Source organism: Polyodon spathula, chromosome 24 (genome assembly GCF_017654505.1).
Source record: "Polyodon spathula isolate WHYD16114869_AA chromosome 24, ASM1765450v1, whole genome shotgun sequence".
NCBI classification, from domain to species: domain Eukaryota; kingdom Metazoa; phylum Chordata; class Actinopteri; order Acipenseriformes; family Polyodontidae; genus Polyodon; species Polyodon spathula.
Genome location: NC_054557.1, coordinates 14,548,075 through 14,570,212, shown reverse-complemented (window position 1 = coordinate 14,570,212; position 22,138 = coordinate 14,548,075). Strand labels below are relative to the sequence as shown.

The 22,138-nt window shown below is 38.0% G+C and overlaps 3 protein-coding genes across 6 annotated transcripts in view; all 3 read right to left on the bottom strand.

Moving 5' to 3' along the window:
- Nucleotides 1-12,487, bottom strand: part of LOC121299180 (dual specificity mitogen-activated protein kinase kinase 5-like) — a 69,748-nt gene extending 57,261 nt beyond the window's left edge. Inside the window, exons 1-6 of the mRNA XM_041226789.1 lie at nucleotides 12,099-12,487; nucleotides 11,596-11,644; nucleotides 11,235-11,302; nucleotides 3,726-3,795; nucleotides 1,826-1,866; nucleotides 932-999 (exon numbers count right to left, since the gene is read on the bottom strand). Of these exons, the coding sequence (XP_041082723.1) occupies nucleotides 932-999; nucleotides 1,826-1,866; nucleotides 3,726-3,795; nucleotides 11,235-11,302; nucleotides 11,596-11,644; nucleotides 12,099-12,233 (431 nt within the window). The 5' untranslated portion in view covers nucleotides 12,234-12,487. The remainder of the gene's footprint in view (nucleotides 1-931; nucleotides 1,000-1,825; nucleotides 1,867-3,725; nucleotides 3,796-11,234; nucleotides 11,303-11,595; nucleotides 11,645-12,098) is intronic.
- Nucleotides 12,488-16,603: 4,116 nt separating this feature from the next.
- Nucleotides 16,604-18,993, bottom strand: c24h15orf61 (chromosome 24 C15orf61 homolog). Of its 2 annotated transcripts, none has more exons than XM_041226904.1 (3): nucleotides 18,276-18,993; nucleotides 17,534-17,878; nucleotides 16,604-16,815 (listed from the first exon to the last, which is right to left on the bottom strand). In XM_041226904.1, exons 1-3 carry the CDS (start codon nucleotides 18,322-18,324, stop codon nucleotides 16,688-16,690), a joined length of 522 nt encoding a protein of 173 aa, XP_041082838.1. In that variant the 5' UTR covers nucleotides 18,325-18,993; the 3' UTR covers nucleotides 16,604-16,687. The 2 variants fall into 2 exon arrangements, with proteins under 2 accessions (XP_041082838.1, XP_041082839.1); XM_041226905.1 differs by lacking the exon at nucleotides 18,276-18,993 and adding an exon at nucleotides 18,123-18,265.
- The window catches only part of iqch (IQ motif containing H), a 33,760-nt gene continuing 28,354 nt past the window's right edge, over nucleotides 16,733-22,138 (bottom strand). The window contains exons 19-21 of one of the 3 annotated variants that reach the window (XM_041226899.1): nucleotides 21,566-21,627; nucleotides 20,249-20,357; nucleotides 16,733-16,815 (exon numbers count right to left, since the gene is read on the bottom strand). In XM_041226899.1, the coding sequence (XP_041082833.1) occupies nucleotides 16,801-16,815; nucleotides 20,249-20,357; nucleotides 21,566-21,627 (186 nt within the window). In that variant the 3' untranslated portion in view covers nucleotides 16,733-16,800. Of the gene's footprint in view, nucleotides 16,816-19,010; nucleotides 19,350-20,248; nucleotides 20,358-21,565; nucleotides 21,628-22,138 lie in introns of those variants that run through there. The other 2 variants (XM_041226898.1, XM_041226897.1) reach the window with 2 other exon arrangements.

The window sequence follows — 22,138 nt, the reverse complement described above, 5'->3', positions numbered from 1 at the left end:
ATTACAAATAACAAATGAATCTCTGGTGACATCTCACTAAAAACGTACCTTGCAAATGAATTCACTTTATTCTTCCACAGTGATAATTACACATTATAAATCTTGGGTAAGAAATAAATCGCTGTTTTGAATTTTTCAACATTTTCAATGCACCATACCATCTGCGCAGAGCACAGAATTCTAAAGTTTAGCAAAATAAAAACCTGCAGCCAAAGCCGCATGTGTGCCAGGCTCACGTTTTCAGACGTTGCCCTGGTTTCTGCCGAGGGTTGATATTCTGGAGATCCTTGACCAGCTGCCCTTCGGTGTAAGCTTGTCCATTCACAGCAGGCTCAATGTCAGGACTGGACACTAGCAGTGCTTTAACCCCTGCAGTGCTCCCAGAACAGGCTGCTACCTTCTCCTGTGAGCTGCCTGTGCTGCCCTAATCAGAGACAGTAGGCTGGGCCGGGCAGCTTGTCCTGGGTTAGGCTGCTAGGGAGGCTGCAGGGAAAGCTATTTCTATTCTTGCTTAATGAAACTATGTAGTGGCTTCTTAAGCAATGTAGGCATTTCTTAGCCTCTACCTATCACGGTTTCATTGATTAAACCCATTTATAACGTAATTTAAAACAGACTTTAAAATAAAGACTCTTTAACTCAGGAGTTTGTGAATAGGGTCCTATATTTAGAAGCCTTTGCAGTGATTCTCAGACTCATTCAGCCTGATCCCAATGAAAGCAGACCCTGCCACGCTTTGGGTACAGATTGTACAACAACAGAAGGATAACAATGAAGACAATCCAGTCGTATCACAAGACCCATTCTTCAGTGCAAATCTCAGCGGCAAGGCTGCTAAAATGATCTCCTACTTGTAAATCATCTATCATTAGTTAGCATGCAGCGTACATATCTGGTAAGCCGTTGCCGTGCCTTTGCTCCTGACTCTTACCTATTGTTCTGCAGTGAATCCGAGACCGCTGAGCTGCTATTATTAGAGGGCCCTGTGCGAGTATTTACCTGCGGGCACAAAGACATTCTTCAGCAGTCGGCTGAGGACTGAGGACACTCTTCTAATTAACCTGTAACTTGCCATGAAATTCCTCAGTTCAATATAAAGGTTAATTGGCTTTGTGCGAGGGGTACAGTGACAGACAACCAAACTGATTTTTAAGAAAATAAACCAACAATATTCAAGACCTGACTGACCTCCACCCCCCCCCCCCCCCCCCCCCGGTTACGGATCTAGACATCCATAATTCTTTACAGGAATTACAGATTTGTGTTTAGCACATTTGGAAAAAAAAAAAAAAGGAGTCATTTGTCTAAAAATAACACTTTAATTGAGGTCTGTGGGTCGTATCCTCTAGTCCAGCTAAAGGAGTGCAGCTCGGTTTAATTAGTGGTGTTACAGGACTAATTATTATTTTATTTTATTTTTCAAGCCAATTAATTTTAAATTGAAAGGAATGTCAGGGATTTAACAGCGGCTACAGAATCACAAAATAATAAAAAGTAATTAATTTTTAACAAATCCAATCAAGCACATTAAAAGCTATGAAAACAGCAGATGAATTCTGATTAGGTTAAGTAAATGTTTTTTTGTTATCTGAAAGGGTTAACACAGCAGTTTCAGCTCTGGTCTGTGGCCGGTGCACGTCCTGCATCTTTAAAAAGTTGAAGGCACAGAGCCCAGGCAGAGGTGAGGTTTCTCCACTTTGTAAAACAAGGGCCCCCCTGCCTGTCAGAGCCGGAGAGCCACGGCTTCATTTGACATTTCAATAAGTGGAACACAGCATTACCAATCCATTCCCAACTTTACTGAAACAATTATTGAAATTCGTACCTTCAGGCCATGTATGTTCCGTTTCCCAGGAGGCTTGCAGGCTGAAACAGTAATTGACTAAATTGCAGAACACATCAGGGCCATTTACAAATTTGTTCAAAATGAATCGTTTAAAAAGAAATGAGGGTGAGACCGAAATTAGCAGCGAAAATGATTGAGAAGCGGCTCCAGAGACCAGGGCTGGGAATTATGAAACGAGATTTTTAAACCTGCAGAATGGAGCCTGTATAAACAGGGCTGTAGTTTTGCCCACTGCAAGTGTGATTTGTATTTATTTATACAGTATACACAGAATAAGGATACCAAGTAGAGTAGGAAGAAACTAAACTAGAATTACCTTGTTGACATTGCACAACAGGGTATTCAGCAAGAAACCATTCAACGCATTTGTAGGACACTTCAAATCATACCTATAATAGTGTTTTTTATTTTTTTTAATTCCCATATGGTGCAATAATTATTTTTAAATACGTTATTAATGCACTCATTTTTAATAGTAGTTTTGTTTACAGATTCCAAGGTGTAATTGAGAGTAACCAGATGCAATCTCTCGCACTGTAGCTTCTTAGTTATAGTTGGTTACTGATATTTTAATAATGCTATGCCTAATTAATCAGAAACATGTCTCAAAAATTAACGACTCATTCTTATACAACTTTATTTATGGCCATCTTAAAAGAAAACCCTCGGAGGCATTGGAAAATGTGATTCATATCAACTGCCACTCACTGTATCAGGATATTTCTTTCGTTCATTCATTTCCAGAAATAATAACTAAAGACAACAGGATTTTAATGTTTAGGAAATGTTGTAGGAAGATGTTTTTAGAAATAAAAAAGGCTTTTGGCTCTGTGTTGCAGCTTGTTCTCATTTCCAAAGTACAATCTCCAGCAAATGATGTTAAAGGGCCTGTCAATTTTGATTGATTGTCTGGGAGAGATGGATTTGATTTTCTTTCTCCCAGATGCACGTGTACTTCACCCCCTGTGGAGTCACACTCTTACCTACCCAACACTCCTGGACAGCGGCTTGTAATTATTAAATACATCAAGTGTGTTCAATTCTTGTGGTTTGCAAATTTACATTTAATGAGCAGTTTAATGATCTATTTCTGTCACCGACACTTCATGCTCGACACTTGCAGTTTCAACAGGCCTTGATTGTGTAGTTTCAGACCTCCTTCCCTTAGCCCTGTACCGAATCACAATTCACTACACAAGGCGTTTCTAAAGTATCATTTTATCTAAAGAGCCTGTAAATTAGATGATTTTGCAGAACTTCAAAACTTCTTATTTTATATTATTTTTATTATTATTATTATAATTCTTCAGTATTGAAGTCATAACGTAGTATTTTTAAAAAAAAAATTTGATTTTTTATTGTTCGTCATTATTATATTATTATTGACTACGTACCACTAAAAATAATATTATTATTATTATTATTATTATTACCAGTTTATGGAGTATGTTTGTGTGATCTGTCATTGACTGACCTGCAGTGAAAGCATGGTGCTAAATGGTGCTGTAGCTGCTAGATTTAACGATGCTTTGTTTAAAAGTGATAGACCTAGCATACATCTTCTATGAGGGACACGCGACGCAGACAGCAGTGATAAAAGGTGAGGAAAGCTGCCCAGTGGTGCATGCTGCTAAAACCACACTGATTTGAGGAACCACCTGGGATGGGATAGCACCCCAAAGCACTGAATAACCTTTTGGGGAAAGAAAAAAGAACGAAAGAAAGAAATATATCTATATTTCTCCAAAGACTCTTAAAAGGCCAGCTGAAATGTGAACCACACGCAGTGTATCACTTTGAGAGGGTATATCTCTTACAGCACAATTCACACAGACTTGTCTTCTATGTACCGCTTGTTATACAGAAAGAGTATCGTTACCTCTTGGATAAATTTGCAGAGGCTCTACCAGCTGCCCATTCACCTGCTGTTCCATTACAGTGTTGTAATACTGCAAAGAGAGGGAATAAACACATAATCAATACAAAGAAAGAAACCTACACAGACATCATCCATACAGAATATGGTGTAGGGTGCTGAACGATACAAGCTGATATCCCCTCCGCGAGAGGGCAGAGTGGGTACCCAGGGGTGAGCTTCCTGGGGACGAGAATCAGCTGGTATCTTACACACACACACACACACACACACACACACACACACACACACACACACACACACACACACACACACACACACACATATATATAATAAGAACTTCATAGGAATTTTAATGTTCTCAAACAAACTAACTGATAGCAAGGCATTTCAGACGACTTTATCCTATCGATATCTGAGTTTACTATAAATTATAATGGTATACTTTAACAGAAACGCCTGATATAGCTTAGCTCTGACACTAGTGCTACTGCAGCCAGCAACATCCTTTTAAAAGCAAAGCAGTTCATACTGACACTTTCAGAAGCAAATCGCACAGCAGGCATCAGCTTGTCACATTGCTATTACTGATATGATGATGTTAACATAAACTGAAATGGGGGTTCCCATTAACTTGCACCGCACCCTTCAATTCAATTACAAACAAATGTAGTTTGTTACTTTAAAGCTGCAAACCTGTTGACCTGGCTATGGGTTCAATCACTTACAAGTATACTGTGTTCACTGATATATCAAGGCTATAATTGGAGATGGTTATACGGTTGAAATGTGGGATAGTAACCACTTGTTCTTTCCAGATATTTAGCAAGGTGAGTTACCTTTGTTCTTGTTGCAGCTCCCATGCTAAAGCAGCCCTCTACTTTTGCAGCACCAGCAATGCTATGCACTGACAGATAAGCAGTTTGAATTACAATGTAAGAAATTTGATTTGCAAATTCTAATATAATATAGCAAGTAACCTGGGACCAGCAGCATTCCGATCTTTATTAAATCTGAGTATGTGGCGATTATTATTATTATAATGCAAACTCGTTTTTAAATCACAGCATTCCTTAACTGCGCCTGCTTTCTGAAACAACAAAAATTGTGAACAAGCAGTCTGGAAAAAAACAATGCTACTTTTAAACTGACGCGTCCCCAGCGTTTGGGTTTTCAAGGATTCCATGGAAAATTGAGATGCCACTGGCTATTTGGAACATTGTCCAGGTAATCTTTCTTTAATGGAAAATTTGCCAGCTATTGATCCGCAGCTTGTAATGCCTGCCAGCAACTTTCCAATCACTAGCTGTCAAAAATATTAAAGCCCCTTTTGGACTGATGCAATACAATATGCAGCAGCTGCATTAAGCTGACCTGCTGCTTTTAATAATAATTATCTTATACTGCACATTACATTCAATCATTAAACACTAGAAGCACGTGTGACTCAGCAACCAGGCCAACGTGTACAGGTCCTGGTTCTGTCAAACACTTGCCTGTAAAAGACAAGCTTGGAAACGTTTTTTGCAGACACAGCAACTCTTCATTCCATACACATCCAGTGAACCGTTTCAAAGTAATATTAAGTAGTATTACATCTAACATATACTTTGAAGATCAGCTTGTAGACTGGGCTCTGCTGGTCCGGGGACCCTGTATAAAGGCTCCATTCAAGAGGGTTGGAAAATCCAGAACGTAAGCAATCCAATACAGTAACTAGCTCACCACCATTAATTGTTGTGGACAATGGCATCTATCTATTGTTTCTGTCAATACAGTACATACATTGTATATTTTAAATGCAGTTCCGAACATTTGTTTGGGGTTACCGACTACTTTCTTCTACATATATGTTCCAATCAAACAGTGAGACATTCTAGCTTGACCATATTTAATAGGTGTAATTGCAGATCTCTGTTATTCTTATTGTTATCCTCCTAGTCCAAGTTATTGTAAGAGTTCTGATTATAGAAGCAGGTCACAGGTCAGAACACTGAAACGATTTGTCACGTGTGGTCCATTGCGAGTGACAGATCTGTGTGTCCTGGAGGCCCTTGTGTGACACATACAAGAGGAACGTGAACCCAGGGCTTTTCTTTCTTTCTTTTGCAGTTTTTTTAATGCATGTGGTCCAACTGCAGTGGGAGGATGAAACCCTTTCCTAGTGCAGGGGTGAAGATGGAGGTTAAGGTGCTGGGGGAAGGTGGTGACCTGGGTCAGTCTTTTGTACTGGGAGCGAATGAGAACTGTTCCCAATGCTGTGAATGTGTGTGTGTGTACCTATTCATGGTTTGCAGGTTCTAACAGCTGCAGCTGCACAGAGGGCAAGATCACTTCCTGCAATTCTGTTACAGAACCCTGACATTCCAGATGGGTCACAGTGGCATACACAACCTGAGTCACAATTAAAATGCTGTTTCATTCTTTATGACCTACATTGCAAATATGATGCAAAGGCTTGTAATACATTAAATAGGAAATAGACAGAGAAAAGCAGGTAAGATATAAACTTGGATTTCAGCGCCTTGTTCAATGTGTTGGAAACCAAGAGATATTTCAAAACCCTTTTATTTTCCACGGCTTAAAATAAGTAAGTATTTAATTCATATGCAGTAATATGCTAATAAAAAAAGTTCAAAGATATAAATTGAGATAATGTAACTTTAATGCAAAGATATCTGCATTATTCCAAAACGAAATAACCAATAGCTGTTTTTAATTGTTTAATCTTACCAATGAAATCCATGTCTTAATAAACTTTCTCAATATTCAGATATGAGCACAAAATTGCGATGACAGTCCAATAGTGGATGCCCCCACTTACTATACATCCATCGACTGTTTAACTTCAATAAACATGCATACCGAATCATGCCATGCAAAATCTAAACTTTCAACAGGAACGAAGGCGGCATTTGCAGTATGAAGGAAGCTCATCTTCAGGGTCACAGGCAGGGCTACCGTTTCACAGTGGTGTTCGCTTTATACTACCAACTGAAAAGGTTCTCCACCAAGACCTTTCCTGAGTCCTGTTTTCCGAGTGTTAGCGGTAAATGTGCTTGCCGGTGACTGGCAATCCAACTGGGGCAGCTGTTATTACAGCAGCTATTTATCTCTGTCATCTCTTGTCAAGTTTATCGAGACCCGTCTGGACGCTCTATTATGAAACCTCAGTGGAACAATAAGATTGTTGCTGGATCCCTCAAGGTACACCCCAATTGATTAATTTTACACTTGGCTACTTTATTGATTATCACTGCAATTACTAACTAATCTGCTATAGTACATTAAAGGGATACACTTTTGCTGGACAATAACTAAATACAAAAAGATCAAGCACCACATTAATCAGCCTTGGGGTAAACAGTACGAGAAAAGAGCGACCTGTGTTATTGTTACAGATGTATTTATTTATTTGTACCCTTATTTATAAGGCATTTCAAAGTCGACTCTCAATTTTTATCATACTAAGGAAAATAAAATAAAATTACAGAACACATTTATTGATAATGTACTGCAACTCTCTGCGGAGATATTCCAAAGACAAACTTTAATTTAAAACATATTATTATTATTATTATTATATATTATTATATTATTATTATTATTATTGTGTATTCATATAATCAACAGTGCAGTGTACTGGTCAAAATCTGTTATAAATATAGTCTATTATCTATGCATTATGACTTCAATAGGATCATTTATTCTGTGTTCTCTTTCATTCTCTATTCATGCTGGATTACTAAATCGAATTCAACCGCTGAGTCTGTTTCTGAATAAGTTGGTTCGAAACCGGACAAGTAGGGATGTGCTGCTTTAACTCATGCCCCTACTTTCTGTACAGATATTTTCCATTTGGTAACTCACAGTTGCAGAGGGACAGAAATTACTGTTGCGCACCACTAATCTACATTTCTAAAACCAAGTCTTCAATGCAGGAATACAGCTCTTAGTCTTCTCAGAAGCAGCCCCCAATGCAATCATAGCATGGTATTAAACAGGTAGACAATGTAATATTCTCAACATGCATATGGTAAAAGGGTATATAAATGACCCCTTCAAGGTAAACATGCCTACTTGACCAGGAATGTAAACAATGCAAAGGGGAGAACATCGCGCACCTTCTGTTTTCTATTCCAATAGGGAATGACTTGGACACAATGCGGGTCGCTGTTGACATCATCCCCCAATTGCACATTTTATATAAATTGATTTCTAAGGGCACAGATCGCAAGTCAGATGAATTGCTTGTTTAACTTTTCCACATCACCCCTTTTCTTTTAATTTATTTAACATAATAGGTATCCACTCAGCTGGAATTAACAGTAGCACAGCATAAGCTCCAGTCTCAATGGATTGTAAAGAGCAACACAAGCGAAATCCACATGATTTGAATATGAACATAATAATTGCTAAATGCATAACCCTTGCATAAGACCCCATCGCTTCTACTCCACATCTGTATTAAATTGTTTTCCTTTATTCAGCACGTTTTGCAGACATAGTGATCCCACATGGAGTAGAAACTATTAACAAGAATTGCAACTCATTTGCCAAAAGGCTGGAGATTACAGCAGCCAAAGATGTACACATAGCATTTACTATGCAAAATATTTGAATTTTTTTTGTACTGTATTGCTTTTGAGGATGCTCACTGCAATTCTAAAATGAAGTAAGGTCATTTTTTTTTTGTTTTTTTTAATGCATGGATGCTGTTTTGAATCTTTTGACGTTGGTTAAAGATGCATTTGTTTTTGCAGTGCGTCTGTCCGTTGCACAGTTTAAAATGTCTACATCTCAAGTGTACATTCTGGTAAAGGTTTAGTTTGTGATCCAGTCATGGGGCTGTAATGAAAAAGCAGGAAACCTCAAGCACTCCATCTGCTGCAAGTTGCCAACTTAACCACCCAATCGCTTATCTTAATGCTGCCCATTTTTTCAGGCAGGAACTAGGAAGAACGGTCTCCAAACGCATACTGCTATGCACAAAGTAAAATTGCAGATAGCTAAAGTGTACTCATAAATAACAAATGAAAATAAAATGTACTTTTTGGTTGCTTAGTTGTCTTAGTTTAACTTGTTAACATGCTGTTATGCAACAGAAGGAATCAAACTCGGAGACACACAACCCGAAGCAAGGCAGCTGAAACCCGGGAACCCATTGCACATTCTCTCCAGGTGTTTCAATGAGATATTTAGCAAAGCAGCGTCATGTCACTGAGGTCTGCCAGCCCTTCCAGTTTAACATTGCCTTACAAAAGGAAGACATGAACAGCAAGTTTAAAACATAAAAGAAATACCCCCCCTCCCCAGAAAACAAAACTAAACAAATCTTTAAACCCGCTCAAGTTGAGCCCGTGGCTATGATATTATTCAAGTCTGATAGGGGGTTAAAGACATCCCCAGATGAAAGAAGATTTTGAAAAATTTTGGAGCCCACAGGGTCCATTTTTAATGAGCCATAACTTTAAGTACTGCGTAATAAATAATAAAAATTGACAGTTCATTTAGCCAACATTGCACCCAATGGAATAAACAATCTATTATTGTTAATGTCTGTGAAGTGAACAGTAAGTAATATAAGTGCAAGTATGGAAGTATTTATTATATATATATATATATATATATATATATATATATATATATATATATATATATATATATATATAAAAACCAAACCCCCATCTTTATTTAGCACTGGTGAAAATGACTCTCCACACCCACATGTTTGTGATTATAGGACGCATTAGCCGATAGTAGCATTTAGCATCTGTGCAAGAATGCCAAGCTATCTGTGCGACGCAGACTTTGTGTGCAGTGCATAAACAAAAACAACTAACATGTGCCTGTTGATGAATTGCTGATCTACATGTTTACTACGCTGATGACAATAAAGTCAGTGAAGAGCCTAAAACAGCATGCTTCATCCCTTCACTTAACCAAGCTTCCCCCCAAAAAGCAGTGTTTTCAGTGCACATCAAAGGCAGCACCAGGGTAGGTAGTAGTAATTATTACATGCAGATTAAGCTCCAATTTTAAAAATTAAGTATTTCGCTACAGTAACACAATTCCCAAAGAGCACTGAGAGATTGAAAAGCGTGTCCCATCTTATTGTGACATGGGGCTGGAAGATCAGCCCTCAATTACACAGTGGGCGTGGACACAACCTGTTAGTAGGAGGGGTGAAGCAGTGCCTGACCCGCCCCCTGGGGCCACCCACAGCCAATCCTTTAGTGACAGTGATTGGCACAGAGAGGCAGTCTGTGGTCTTGTGCAGTCCTGTCCCTCAAAAAAAAAAAAAAAAAAAAAAAAAAAAAAAAAAAAAAAATGCTGCCAGTTGTCAACCACAGCAATCTGCTTAGCAATGAGAACATTTTACCCTTGGGTGAAAAGATCTCGTATAATACATTTTTAATAGCTTTTTACACTTCTAGCACTTAATAGCTGCATGAAAAAAGAGTGTGGTTATACCAGCTTCAATGGTATAAGGTCAGCAATTATAATTCATCTAAAGTGCAAAAAAAAAAAAAAAAAAGCTTCACCCATTTCAGTGCTAAATCTATCCCCAGGTTTTTCCTTCAGCATCTTATGTACAAGTTTCAAATGTCTCAATCGAATGACCCTTTTATTTCAAGCCTTCACTACACTGCGAATGCAAAGTAGTGTGAGTACGGTATAAATAAGACTACGAGATTCAAAGGAAGTCAAAGTAAATGGCTGCAGCAAACTTACCAAAGCAACAGAGAGAAAATAGATAAAGTGGGTGCTTCACACTGTGATCAGATGGCACTGTACTAAGATCCAGCTCATTTTTTAATTGCATGACAACTCAATTTTATTTTTCAAACTGCATTCTTTCTTTTACAGAGTTATGCTGACCAGTAGTGTATTTTTGTCTGAGCCTAGAAAGCACCAACAGAACTAAATTTCAAACAACAGTACAGAGCCGTCACAAAAGTGTAATAAAAGTCCAGATCCCCTGTTAAGATACCTAAAGACCTGCTGGAGTCCCGCAGGAGCAGAAGCACCTTGCAAATAGGAAGCCACTAAAGTACCTTACAACAGGTAATAAAAACCCTTGACATCACTGCACCCCTGCAAACAAGCACAAGCGGATGCATGCTTACTGGAGAGGAAGAGTAAAAGACACTCTGCGCAATGCGTCTGGAACAGGGAAACAAGTGTTTAGACTCTGTATGCCATTTGGGGCAGGAGAGAAAACTTCAGCTAACAATCCTCTCTCCTGAATCCTTTAATCCCTCCACCTGTTGCTTTGTACGCCCCCCACCCCTGGTTTAGACTGATGACAGTACTGGCTGCTGTGCTTTAGATTCCATATGCAAGGGGACACTCTGGAAGTGTAGATTACCTTCCCCATACGTGCACATTAACACTAAGAAAGAATTAAGTCAGTAGCACCCTTTGCAGAAGACATTACTCATGATTTTTGAATGCACATTGACAGATGTATTCTCTAGATTTCTTTATAGACAATAAAACGTTACCTACATAAGACAGCATGGCTTTCATTTCTTCATCACTTCTCACTGTGATGCGATCTCCATCCTCATCCTCATCTGTTATGAAGACAGTGCACACATACTGTTATTAGGCTGTTTTCTTGTTTGGATGTGTTACTGTTTCTGTGACTCTAGAAACAAGCACTTCTGCAGATTATTATTATTATTATTATTATTATTATTATTATTATTATTATTATTATTATTAGCAAACTGGCCATTTACTATACACTACCAGATGCCTGGTTAATTTGATGTTGTTCCCATAACTATATTAAATTACAGCCTACAGGTAATTAGCATGTTATTGGTGCAGGCATTGCTAATCGCTCAAAGACTGCTGTACTCACATTCAAAAGCTGTGGTTGTTGCGTCTGGTAAGACCTGGCTAATCACATCCTACAAAAAAAAAAAAAAAAACGATATCAAGCACACTGCCGTCTGTAAAAGTCCTGTCATTTCATGATGCAGCCATATAGAATATTTGACAAAGTACGCATTTCTAACATTAAAGGGTTACTATTCCTGTTTTAAAACGAGGGACATTTAAAATGCAACATTTAAAGTACAGCATGCATGGTACCTGTAAATACTGGATGGATGATTTCACAGAGCCTCTTTCAGTACAGTGCCTTTAGCAAATATTTAAACTTGCACTTAACCCTTGGTATAGAGGATGAAGATTGAAACACTGATTGTGAAACTGACATGTCCGTCAATAATTGAGTAACACAACTCTACTTCTGTAACATACGTATATTTATAATACTAATCTGGACTGTAGTGATTTGTTAATAATGCAAGCTGAGGTGTTTAATTTACAGTGTGTGTGTTTAGTTGTGTTTTTTCTCACCAAGACGTCTCGGAAAATGAGCTGTGAAACGCAGTGCACGGTCCAATCCACATCGCCGCCGTCTGGGATTTTAATTCGAATGACTAACACCTGGTTCGCCATTTCATCAAAATGATTAAAAACGAGCAAAATCATAACAACCAGATCTCATCGTTACTGCGACTTTTAATGTTAACAGATACGACTAGTGTCCATTACTATCACACACATCCTATTTTATTTTCCCTTCCCCATTAGGAGACGTGGAATAAGCTGGCAGACTTGAAGCAAACAGATTTCGCACATAAATTACAAACCAAATCTGTTTTTGTTTAGTTTTCTCTATTTCTTTCGTCCAAACATCTGTTACTACGATTTCTAACTGTTTCACTGTAAAACTTAAAATATACAGGAAGTATACAGGAAGTTTTTAATCATAACCCGGAAACAAAACTTACAAGGCTGACCTCAGAGAGAATGATGCAGTGGAAGCCATGTTTCTAAGTGGCTCGCAGTTGTTACCTCTATAATAATACCAGGCTTGCCAAGTTTAACTCATTTGGCGTGGTGGTGTTTCAGTTTAGGAACTTGTTGACGTCAGTTTTAGTAGGTCTAACACCCCAAAAGAGCATGACATTGCATTTGAATGTATAAATCTAATTCATTTAGATGTTCTGACCTTGGCATTTAAATAGACATTCTCATGCATGTATGACTGATGATAAAGAAATCACTTTTGTTAAGCAAGCTTATTTAATTAACCTCGCTGGAACCCTGTTATTTTGGTTTGCTGGTGACCGATTATAGATTTAAATAAACTAGTATAGTATTAGGTTTAGTTACTATATTTATTTAAAGGCTGTAACTAGCTGAACCAGTACAAAACATGCACCAGCCAACGCTATGTATGACCAATTAAAAAATAGCTCAATTATACCCCAAAATAGACTTGTTTCTGGTATTACTTACTGTGGTGGAAACTTCAGCATTCAATCTGTGTTATCGCTAAGTAAGCAAAACAGAAATAAAAAGGAGAACATTTTCCAGAAGACACCCAGAGAGCTTAGACATCTTACTTGCTTCATAGCTGTGTGCAACTGCCTGGCAGTGCACTAATAATCAATAATCAGTAGCCTAAAACAATCCTTTCATACAGACTGTAGGCTTCCCAGTATTGCTTTCCATATCAGTATTAAGACCAAGGCACATGGTCTAGTCTGTGTAATATTAATGATGAACCTTACTCTAATAGCTTCAGGGGTGATGTACAGTAATTGTTTTGGCCAACCTATAAATTTTTGAGTTACAACAAAATGAATGTGATTTTTCTCACTAAATAATTGATTATTTGCAAGGACTACGAGGCTCAGCTCGTGAATTACTGACTATAAAATGGCTCGTGTGTGTACGTTTATCTTATAAATATGCTTCCAGAAATTATATTTTTATTTTTCAATCACATATACAAACTAGCAATTTGTGGTCTTACAGGGGACGTACGGTTCATAGAAGTAACGGTAAGCAGTCACAAGCATCACAGCTGTAACGATGCTGTGAGCTTTTTGATTAATAATTCAAGTGTCTTTGCTGAAACAATCAGAAGCAGTGTCCTTCTGTAAGGGTAAGGGTTTCCAGTCATGAAATAATAGAAGAAGAAGAAGAAGAAGAAGAAGAAGAAGAAGAAGAAGAAGAAGAAGAAGAAGAAGAAGAGCCACCACCAATAATAATAATAATAATAATAATAATAATAATAATAATAATAATAATAATAATAATAATATTATTATTATTATTATTATTATTATTATTATTATTATTATTGCAGGTATTATCATGGGTATTTCTTGTAAAGAATCCAAAAATGTAGTATCATTCATCGTTGTTTGGGTTAGTACTAATTTGGGCAGGATTTTTCCCTCCTCCCCATATAACCTTTAATCACTCTTTTTAAAATATTTGTTTTATCCATGTAACGAAATAGACAGATCATCAAGCTGTAGGTGTTCATCTTCTCATCCAAGAGCTCATATTCTCTCAGACCCGGCTATTGACCTGGTCATCCTGTAGCCATCTCACCCCGGGCTTCATATTACCAGCGTGTGAAGGGACTCACCTCCACAGTGGGGTTTACCTCCAATCCAATACCCTTCCAATAATTTAAAAGAGGTAGTAAAGTAGAATACGTTGCATCTTGCATGTGGATAAAATGCATAGAAAAGTTTCTTGTTTCTTCTTTATAAGTTTAAAAAAAAACAATGAATTCAAGTCTATAATGAAAGGGGCCTGCATGGTATTACTGTACCAGTCCCACATCGCCTACAGTACATACATTTATCAAAATGTGGAATTAGAAAAACAAATCAATAAGAGACAACAGGTTAATTATAATACTCATTGTTTTAAAGCAACTACACTCTCTGGTGAAATTCATCAGTGGTATAAAAGCAAAAAGTAATGATTAAGGTCTGGGCTCTATGGATTGCAGGGCTGAAGCTATTTTTCATTACTTCCATAAGATTTAAACAGTATTAGTATTTAAAGATCCTGCTTGGCACAGGCCATTAGCATGTAATTGAACTTGCAAGAAAGAGCACTTAAACCTATGTTGATTACCACCTTGTCTTTGAAAGGCAATTAAGAGCCTCAATCACTGCGACAAGGTTTGATTGTATGGACCTTAAAGGACATTGATCCTTCAGCAAAGTGCAGTTACATTTTCCGTTAATTTACAGTAACATGTTTTCAGCTCTGATACCCTAGACTGTTGACCTGGGTGATGTGTAATGCTAAGCAGCTGTTTAGGCTAATGTGCTCCGAACAGTCAATACCGCTTGCATGGAGAGTGCTGATGAAATGTGCAACGTGATCACCTCGGTTTAGGGTTGGATTTCTCTTATTTGCATCAGCCTTTAATTGATATTAAACAAAGCTGCTGGCCGTGCCTGCCCAGTGCTATTCTCTGGGGCACACTTCACTCTCAGTATATATCAGAAAGCATGCCAGTGGATAATTAAGCACTGACTACCTGGATAACAATAGTATTATTGTACCGCACATTAAGGACAGCTGAACACAGCTTAAATAGGAAACCAAACATCAATACACACATACCGGTAGTGGTTTAAGTTTCACAAATGATTTATCTATGTCTCTGAGTTGGACATTGTACCTTTCGGCCACATGGGATGAGGTAACATAACAGAATAACATTTTTAATTACAAACATATCTAAAGTGCCCAGCAGGGGGTGTTAGTGTATATATTGAAAGTACCTATGTCTTCATGGCTGATTTTTCACAAGCATATTCTGTCCAATTAAACATGTGAACCTGTTTGGCTTGAAAAAAAAGTCCTCAATTCATGGTAACCTGCTTGGGATCCCACCATCTGAAGCATATCATTGTGGTAATACCGTACACCTTTTGACTTACCAAAACTACGGTGTGGCACAATTAACCAAAAACGGTTAAAAATATCCTTGCGATTCTCTAGTACTGTCTAGAGTCTAGTTATTGCATTACTTTAAATCCAGGCCAAAACAAACTAATCTAACAATAGCCTAACTCATCAATCAGGGCACTTTTAATAAGTGTTTGTTAATTTCAGTCCCATTGAAAAATGATTTGCACTTGTCTTGTCCTCCCCTTCCTGTTTTGCGTGTGAAGCAAACAATCTCATCAGCAATTAACTTACACGGCCCTGGGAGACCGTCGACACCTCCCATTAAAAACAACCCACTTTATCACAGCCAGTGTGCTGCTGCTGCTGCTTCCCCGGAGCCGGCTGACAACAAATACGGTTTTCAATACTAATCCTACAAATAATATCATTACATTTCAACCCTTGATCTTGCCTAGGTCCTAGCCCATCCCTCACCACGATCAACTCCAGGGCAGCAAGAGGTCCATTGATTTCCATGTAATACAAGAAATTATTACTTTTGCTTAAATATTACACAGAGAGAAATCAAGACCCTGATTAATGCTTTGAGCAGCACAGCACTGCAGTGATCAATAGAGTAGTTTGTCAAAGAGGCTCTCCAAGGATGCTAGTACATCACGCTACGGTCAGGGGGCCCCGATTGTCTGTTTGTATTGAGTAACAGGTAAGCAAAGTCAGCAGTGTGCATTATCAGAAATCAAACGCGTGGGGCTGACTGGAGGTGTGCTCCCAATAAAAGGCTACATTCACTGTCTGGTAATTAAAAACCATTTTATCAGCCTTGTGCTCAGGCCAGACGTCCACAGTGCAATATTGACAGGGGCGCTTGGCAGTGAATGAGCACTATTTGACCTTTAAATATATGAGCTGCAGTTATTAGCTGCGTTACCCTGGGGGCAGAGAAGAATTCAGAGTTTCCTCTGATTTTAACAAAGAACTGTTTACTATTTGGTTTAGCTTCTAAATATTTTGTGAACCACATTTGTGAACTATGGAACTGTGAAACAGCATTTTATTATATTCACTAGAAAAAGACGGTTAAAAAACCCCCCAAAAACCACGGAAATATGTGAAACATTTGTAATTTATTGCAAATTGAATAAATACATCAGGATTGTGAACATTATAACATGCACAACAATATCAGATACCTTTTCTATTATGCCTAGTTAAAACATAGCACCTTCATCCTCTTTGTAGGCAAAATACACAGTGACAGGGCCTGAACTCGTGTGCACAGTCTCGGGCACTGTAGCGACAAACCAAGAGCCGATACCATATGCTAACGTAGGGATACCTGAAAGAAAAAGCACAGCAAATATTAGGGGCTTTGGGTTCTACTTTTGTTAAGTATTAAACTCATTTAAACATTTTGGGAATGCCTGTAACCAATTAGAATAGCCTTGTATAAACACACAAGACCAGAACTGTACACTACAGTTATGAAACGTGTGCCATTAAAGAGTTGCTTGTTGCGTCTAACCTCTTGCACTGAAAACAGAAAAAAAAAACCCCACAAACTCTGGGTTCAAGTCCTGAAGCATCACCTGGATTATTCAGTGAGAAGCCCCAGGTGACTGTATTCAATAAGTTCATGAAGAAGGGCCTGGAGGTGTAATCAAGAACTGCCCATAGTATGAAATTACCTACCCAAGTTACATTTTATCATGTCATCTCGATTCTGTACGGTAGAATGCACACCAAGTTTCATTTCCTGGCTGTGACCGATCTATTTAATTTCTCTTCCCTAAATTACTACCTGAGACAGCATAAGACACACAGACACAGTTTATTTCGACATGCTCTGGAATTTGGCCAGGGTTAACACTCTTTCTCAACTTTAAAATGGGCAACAGACAGGGTCATGCTTACTGTCCTCAGAATACACAGGGCCATGGACTACAATACAAAGAAACAGAACGCAACAAAATCAGTGCACATGACATTACATTACATTACATTAACGTACACAAAGAAACATTATATATAGTTTTGCCCCCAGGACAGATCCTCACCTAAATTAATAACTTTTAAAGCTGTAAAGAACGTGTTTTCAAATTCTAAGTCCTGCCAGGGTGCTTTGGAGCAATGGTACTTGATGAAAGGAAAGCACCCGGTCCTCAGTATGTGATAGTTGGCCCCCTGCACCGTCCAGTTAAAATGTGACAGTCCAAACTGGTCATTCTCCACGGCGCTGTAGCTGACGCAGAACGAGGTCCAAAAGGGAAGGCGCCTCTGCTGCAGGTGTTGAGTTAGTACCTCGGAGGCCCTGGGTTTGGGCACATTGTTTTTCGGTCCGATTGGAAAAAGAAGAACTTTTAAAATGATTCCATGAATCCTTTTCATCAAAGCGGTCATTGCTTAAAAATAAAACAAAACATTATAATACATTATACTAAATGAATTCAAGACGCGGTATTCGGTGAGAAGTGATCATTCTCCCTCCGGAACAGTGTAGCACCTTGCAAACATGTCAGAGGGGCGATGGTCTCGTTTTTTGTATTTTATGTATGTAAAGCAATAAGGGATTTTGTTTTTGTCATGTGTTTATGCAGGTCTTGGGCAACTGCAAACAATCTCCGTAAAAACAGTTATTTTTCTTACCCTTAATACAACGTTTTTGTTTCAGAATAACTTCCACTGTAGTTTATTCGGATTGTACTGTGCATAGCGGGTCTTTAACCAGCGATGTATTTATTTAATGTTCCAGATGTCATTTCTAAACCGCTTATAGTACTTAAATACCATTTCACTCACCTTTCAACTGCAGGCACTGTCCTACATTTAGAATTCCGGAGAGAAACATTCTTGTTAGTCATTTTAGTTCCTAGTTAAACATGTCTTTTAAAACACTAACACAATTGTGGTTTTTAATAGTAAACCAACCTTTAGCTCGACAGAGTACAGTACAGCACTACCAGCCAATGTTACAGAGCAAATATAAAACTCTGAGTGCTATTCGGCTGCAGTAACGTAATTTCCGCTTAGAGAAGAGCCAGTTTCTCCCACACAGCATATGAAACCTTTGGGACCGTTTGTATAGCCTTAGCCTTCTTTGTGAAACCAACAGTATCTTCGAATATTTGTCAGACTAAAATATAATTCCTCGGTGTCTGTTTCCTGTAGTGTACAGTTTGGTTTTTGTGCACTCTATTTAGCAGGAAGGCGGCAGTCGGGACCCCGGCTTGCCTGCTTTCGATGTGGTCTAAATGGAAGCCTGTATGCTGTGTCCTGCTATTGTTTAAATAAAAAAATACCACTTCTAATGTTACAAAACTAATAACAAACAGCATATCTTTATAGTATATTTCAGTCACTTTGTTAAATTATAATAAATACAGAGACTACATTTGAACATGTATTTGTTTTATTCACCCGTACATTTTAACCCATACAGCTATACCTTTACCTTTATTGCTTTATTTATATGTCTGTGTGTGTGTGTGTGTGTCTGTCTCTCTCTCTCTCTCTCTCTCTCTCTCTCTCTCTCTCTCTCTCTCTCTCTCTCTCTCTCTATATATATATATATATAATTGTAATAAAATAATTCTCAGGTTAGATGTTTAATCAAAGTATAGCATTTGAATATTACTCCATTCTGTATAAACAATCATAACATTGTCTATTTTACTGAAAATACATGACACTGTTGTAAAATTAAATCATAACCACACAGCTTTACTTTATAGTTAAAGTTCTGTTGTTATGTTACAAACGCACTACTCATTTCTTTTTTTTTTTTTGGGTGATTTCATGTAGCCGTTCTTCTGCAGACCTGGCCTGGTTTTCAATTGTAACTCCCAGAATTCCTTCAATGTCATTGATTATACCCTGCGATGCAGATACACAGAAACATTATTCAACATTTAACGGTAACAACATTTTAATACAAATGAATCCAACTGAAAAAAAGAAACATCCTCTGACCTAAAAACAAAAAAAGCACATGCTGCATGTTTCCATGAAATCAAATGCTCACACTGTTCACTGACTGAGCAACAAGCAGCCTTCCAGGTGAGGAACACGCATCACGTTCATCTGCTCACAGTCTCATGTACTCTACAGTATGGAGAGGCGTCTGAGGCAACAGCCCCTATTCTAGGTTCCTCATTTGCATTTTAAGTCCTGTGGTGACAGTTTTCCCTACAAAATTGCCCCCTGATGATAATGCATCTTGCAACTGGAAGGGCTGTTTTTGTAAGAGTGCTGTATTTAAAAACAAAGTTATTCTCTGATTTTAAATGCATATTTACAGTAATCAATTCCAATCTTTTCACTTTAAAATAAATTCCTTTTTATGTCATGACCCCCGTTCATTCCAATTGGTTATTTATTCATGAACCCTATAATCAGAAAGAGGTTAGATCCCTTGACATGAATGCTGTTCATACTCACCATTCAATAAATAAAACGAAAACAATATGAAAATTGTTGCTTGGAATGCTTCTATAATTAGCGAAAAAAAAAATCTCATAATAGATTTGATCAATGGACAATGAGATTCAAATAAACCCAAAAGTGACAGCGATGAACAATTCACTACAGTGGTTCCATAATTGTAAAGAAAAGTAGTCAAGAATATATTAAACAAACAAACAAACAAAAAAGAAATCTCGAGTTATACTTAACCCTAATTACAATGCCTTAACAAAACTGTTTAACAAATGACATATCGTTAATCCAGTAGTTGTGTATTATAGAAAATTAACGTTAGTTAATTAACACCTTACCTTAAAATTGGTCTCGCCTTGCATATTAGGTGCTGATATTTCTTGATGAATGATGGAGAGATTGCGAGCAAAGGTCATGAGGGTCCCCTGGAGAGCCTCCCCAATTGTTCTGTTAATGATATCAAAACAAATGAGTTTACTAATGATTCCCCTTGCATGCTTAAAAAAACAATCACCCTCTCATTCGGGAAAGATGTGCTGAAGGAATTTAATGAGTATTTCCAACCTTACACGGCAGCAATCTTCAGGGAAAAATGAAAGATGAGGTACTATTTTAACTTGTCAACACAAGGATTTGTGTAATAAATATCTTTTATTAATCAACTCACCACAGCATACCAATGGGTTTATTTGTCAGGTCCCACGGCCCATTGCAGTGGTAGGACAATGCTTCTCATTTTATTATACTTCCTTTGAAAGGAGGTTTGTGGTTTTTTGTTGAGTGTCGCACACTATATAAAGTTTAGACACAATAAGACATTAAAACCTTGCATCATGCAGCCTGCCCTGAGACTTCTCCTGTTCTGGTTGAACTGCACAGACAATCTGGCAATGCTGCCCAAACAGGAAGACTTATTCATACGTGTGAATCAGCTTAAATTCATGACGTTACCCACACAGTGCTGCAAGTCCCCTGGCACCCTGAATACATTGTCCTGCTTATAATCAAGATTGACAATACCCTTTGCACTGAGCATGGGCTAGCAGACTTTCTAAAATCTGCTTTGTGATTCAAAGTTAGAGCAACATGATTCGTGATCCCCCTTTATCAAGCACTTCAAATATGTGAAGTCAGATAGGCTTGTACGCGAACTGTACACCAATTAGGAACCAGTGTTCTCCTCTGACACGTTTCTAATCTATGGCTGGGTTGCACATTTGAGAGGAAAGAAGCCACTCAGGAGCATGGCCTGAGCTAATCATTCAAAGAAGATACCAGGTCTGCTCCACACAATCAGCTGTGCACGGGCTCACAAATAACCATGCAGCGTCTACACAAACATCCGCACACACATTGTTAAGAACCTACTTCAATAATTTAACAACTAAGTTTAGTTTTATTCCTCTCAGAAAACCTGCCTTTGCACTTGCTTCCAGAGGTTATTACAGAGCAGATCAGTGGTAAAAGATGGAATTAGCTAATTAATTCCATTAGTTAATAAATCAGATTCGGGGTGCCTCCTGGCTGGGACATTGTTTTGTTTGTTACTAAATAAATACAGTCTGCAACATTGCCAACTGTCATTAACTTTACTGAAGGCTCACATTCATCATCCTGGATGAGGAAACATTTGATTGGGCAAGCTCTCTACTTACATCATCCCCAGGCTGTGTCTTTTGTGGCTGTCGTGGAGTATAAACAGTGTCCCTTGCCTTTCCTGGAAACAAGAAAATAAAAGGAAAATCCTGAAATCAAGCATCCTGAAGAACCAAACGTATCTATTCTTGATTAGATTATATTGCTCTCTGTTGGCTGCCAAAGTGTTCTATTGGTAAAATTCTACTGATTCATTTGGAATGATTTGTATTCTCATGTTAATCAGCAAGTATTGCAATACAGGCTTTACTCAAATGGGGAAAAAATAAAAATACATTTTACATACATCACTGGAACCTTGAAAATGGTGTTCTGTTTCCAATTGTTTGTTAAGTCTTTTCTAGATATTCCTTCCTACATATTGTAACAGTCTGCTAAAATACTACAGCAATCCCAGTCCTCAGTGATCTATCTATCTATCTATCTATCTATCTATCTATCTATCTATCTGTCTAGGGATTTAACTGCAGTTTTTTGTGCTTTGACATATTTGTTCAGCTTTTGTTTGCAAAACACTGTGTTTGCTCTTTTTGGTGGCTAGTCTTACTCCCCTAAAGCAAGTGCTACCTGAG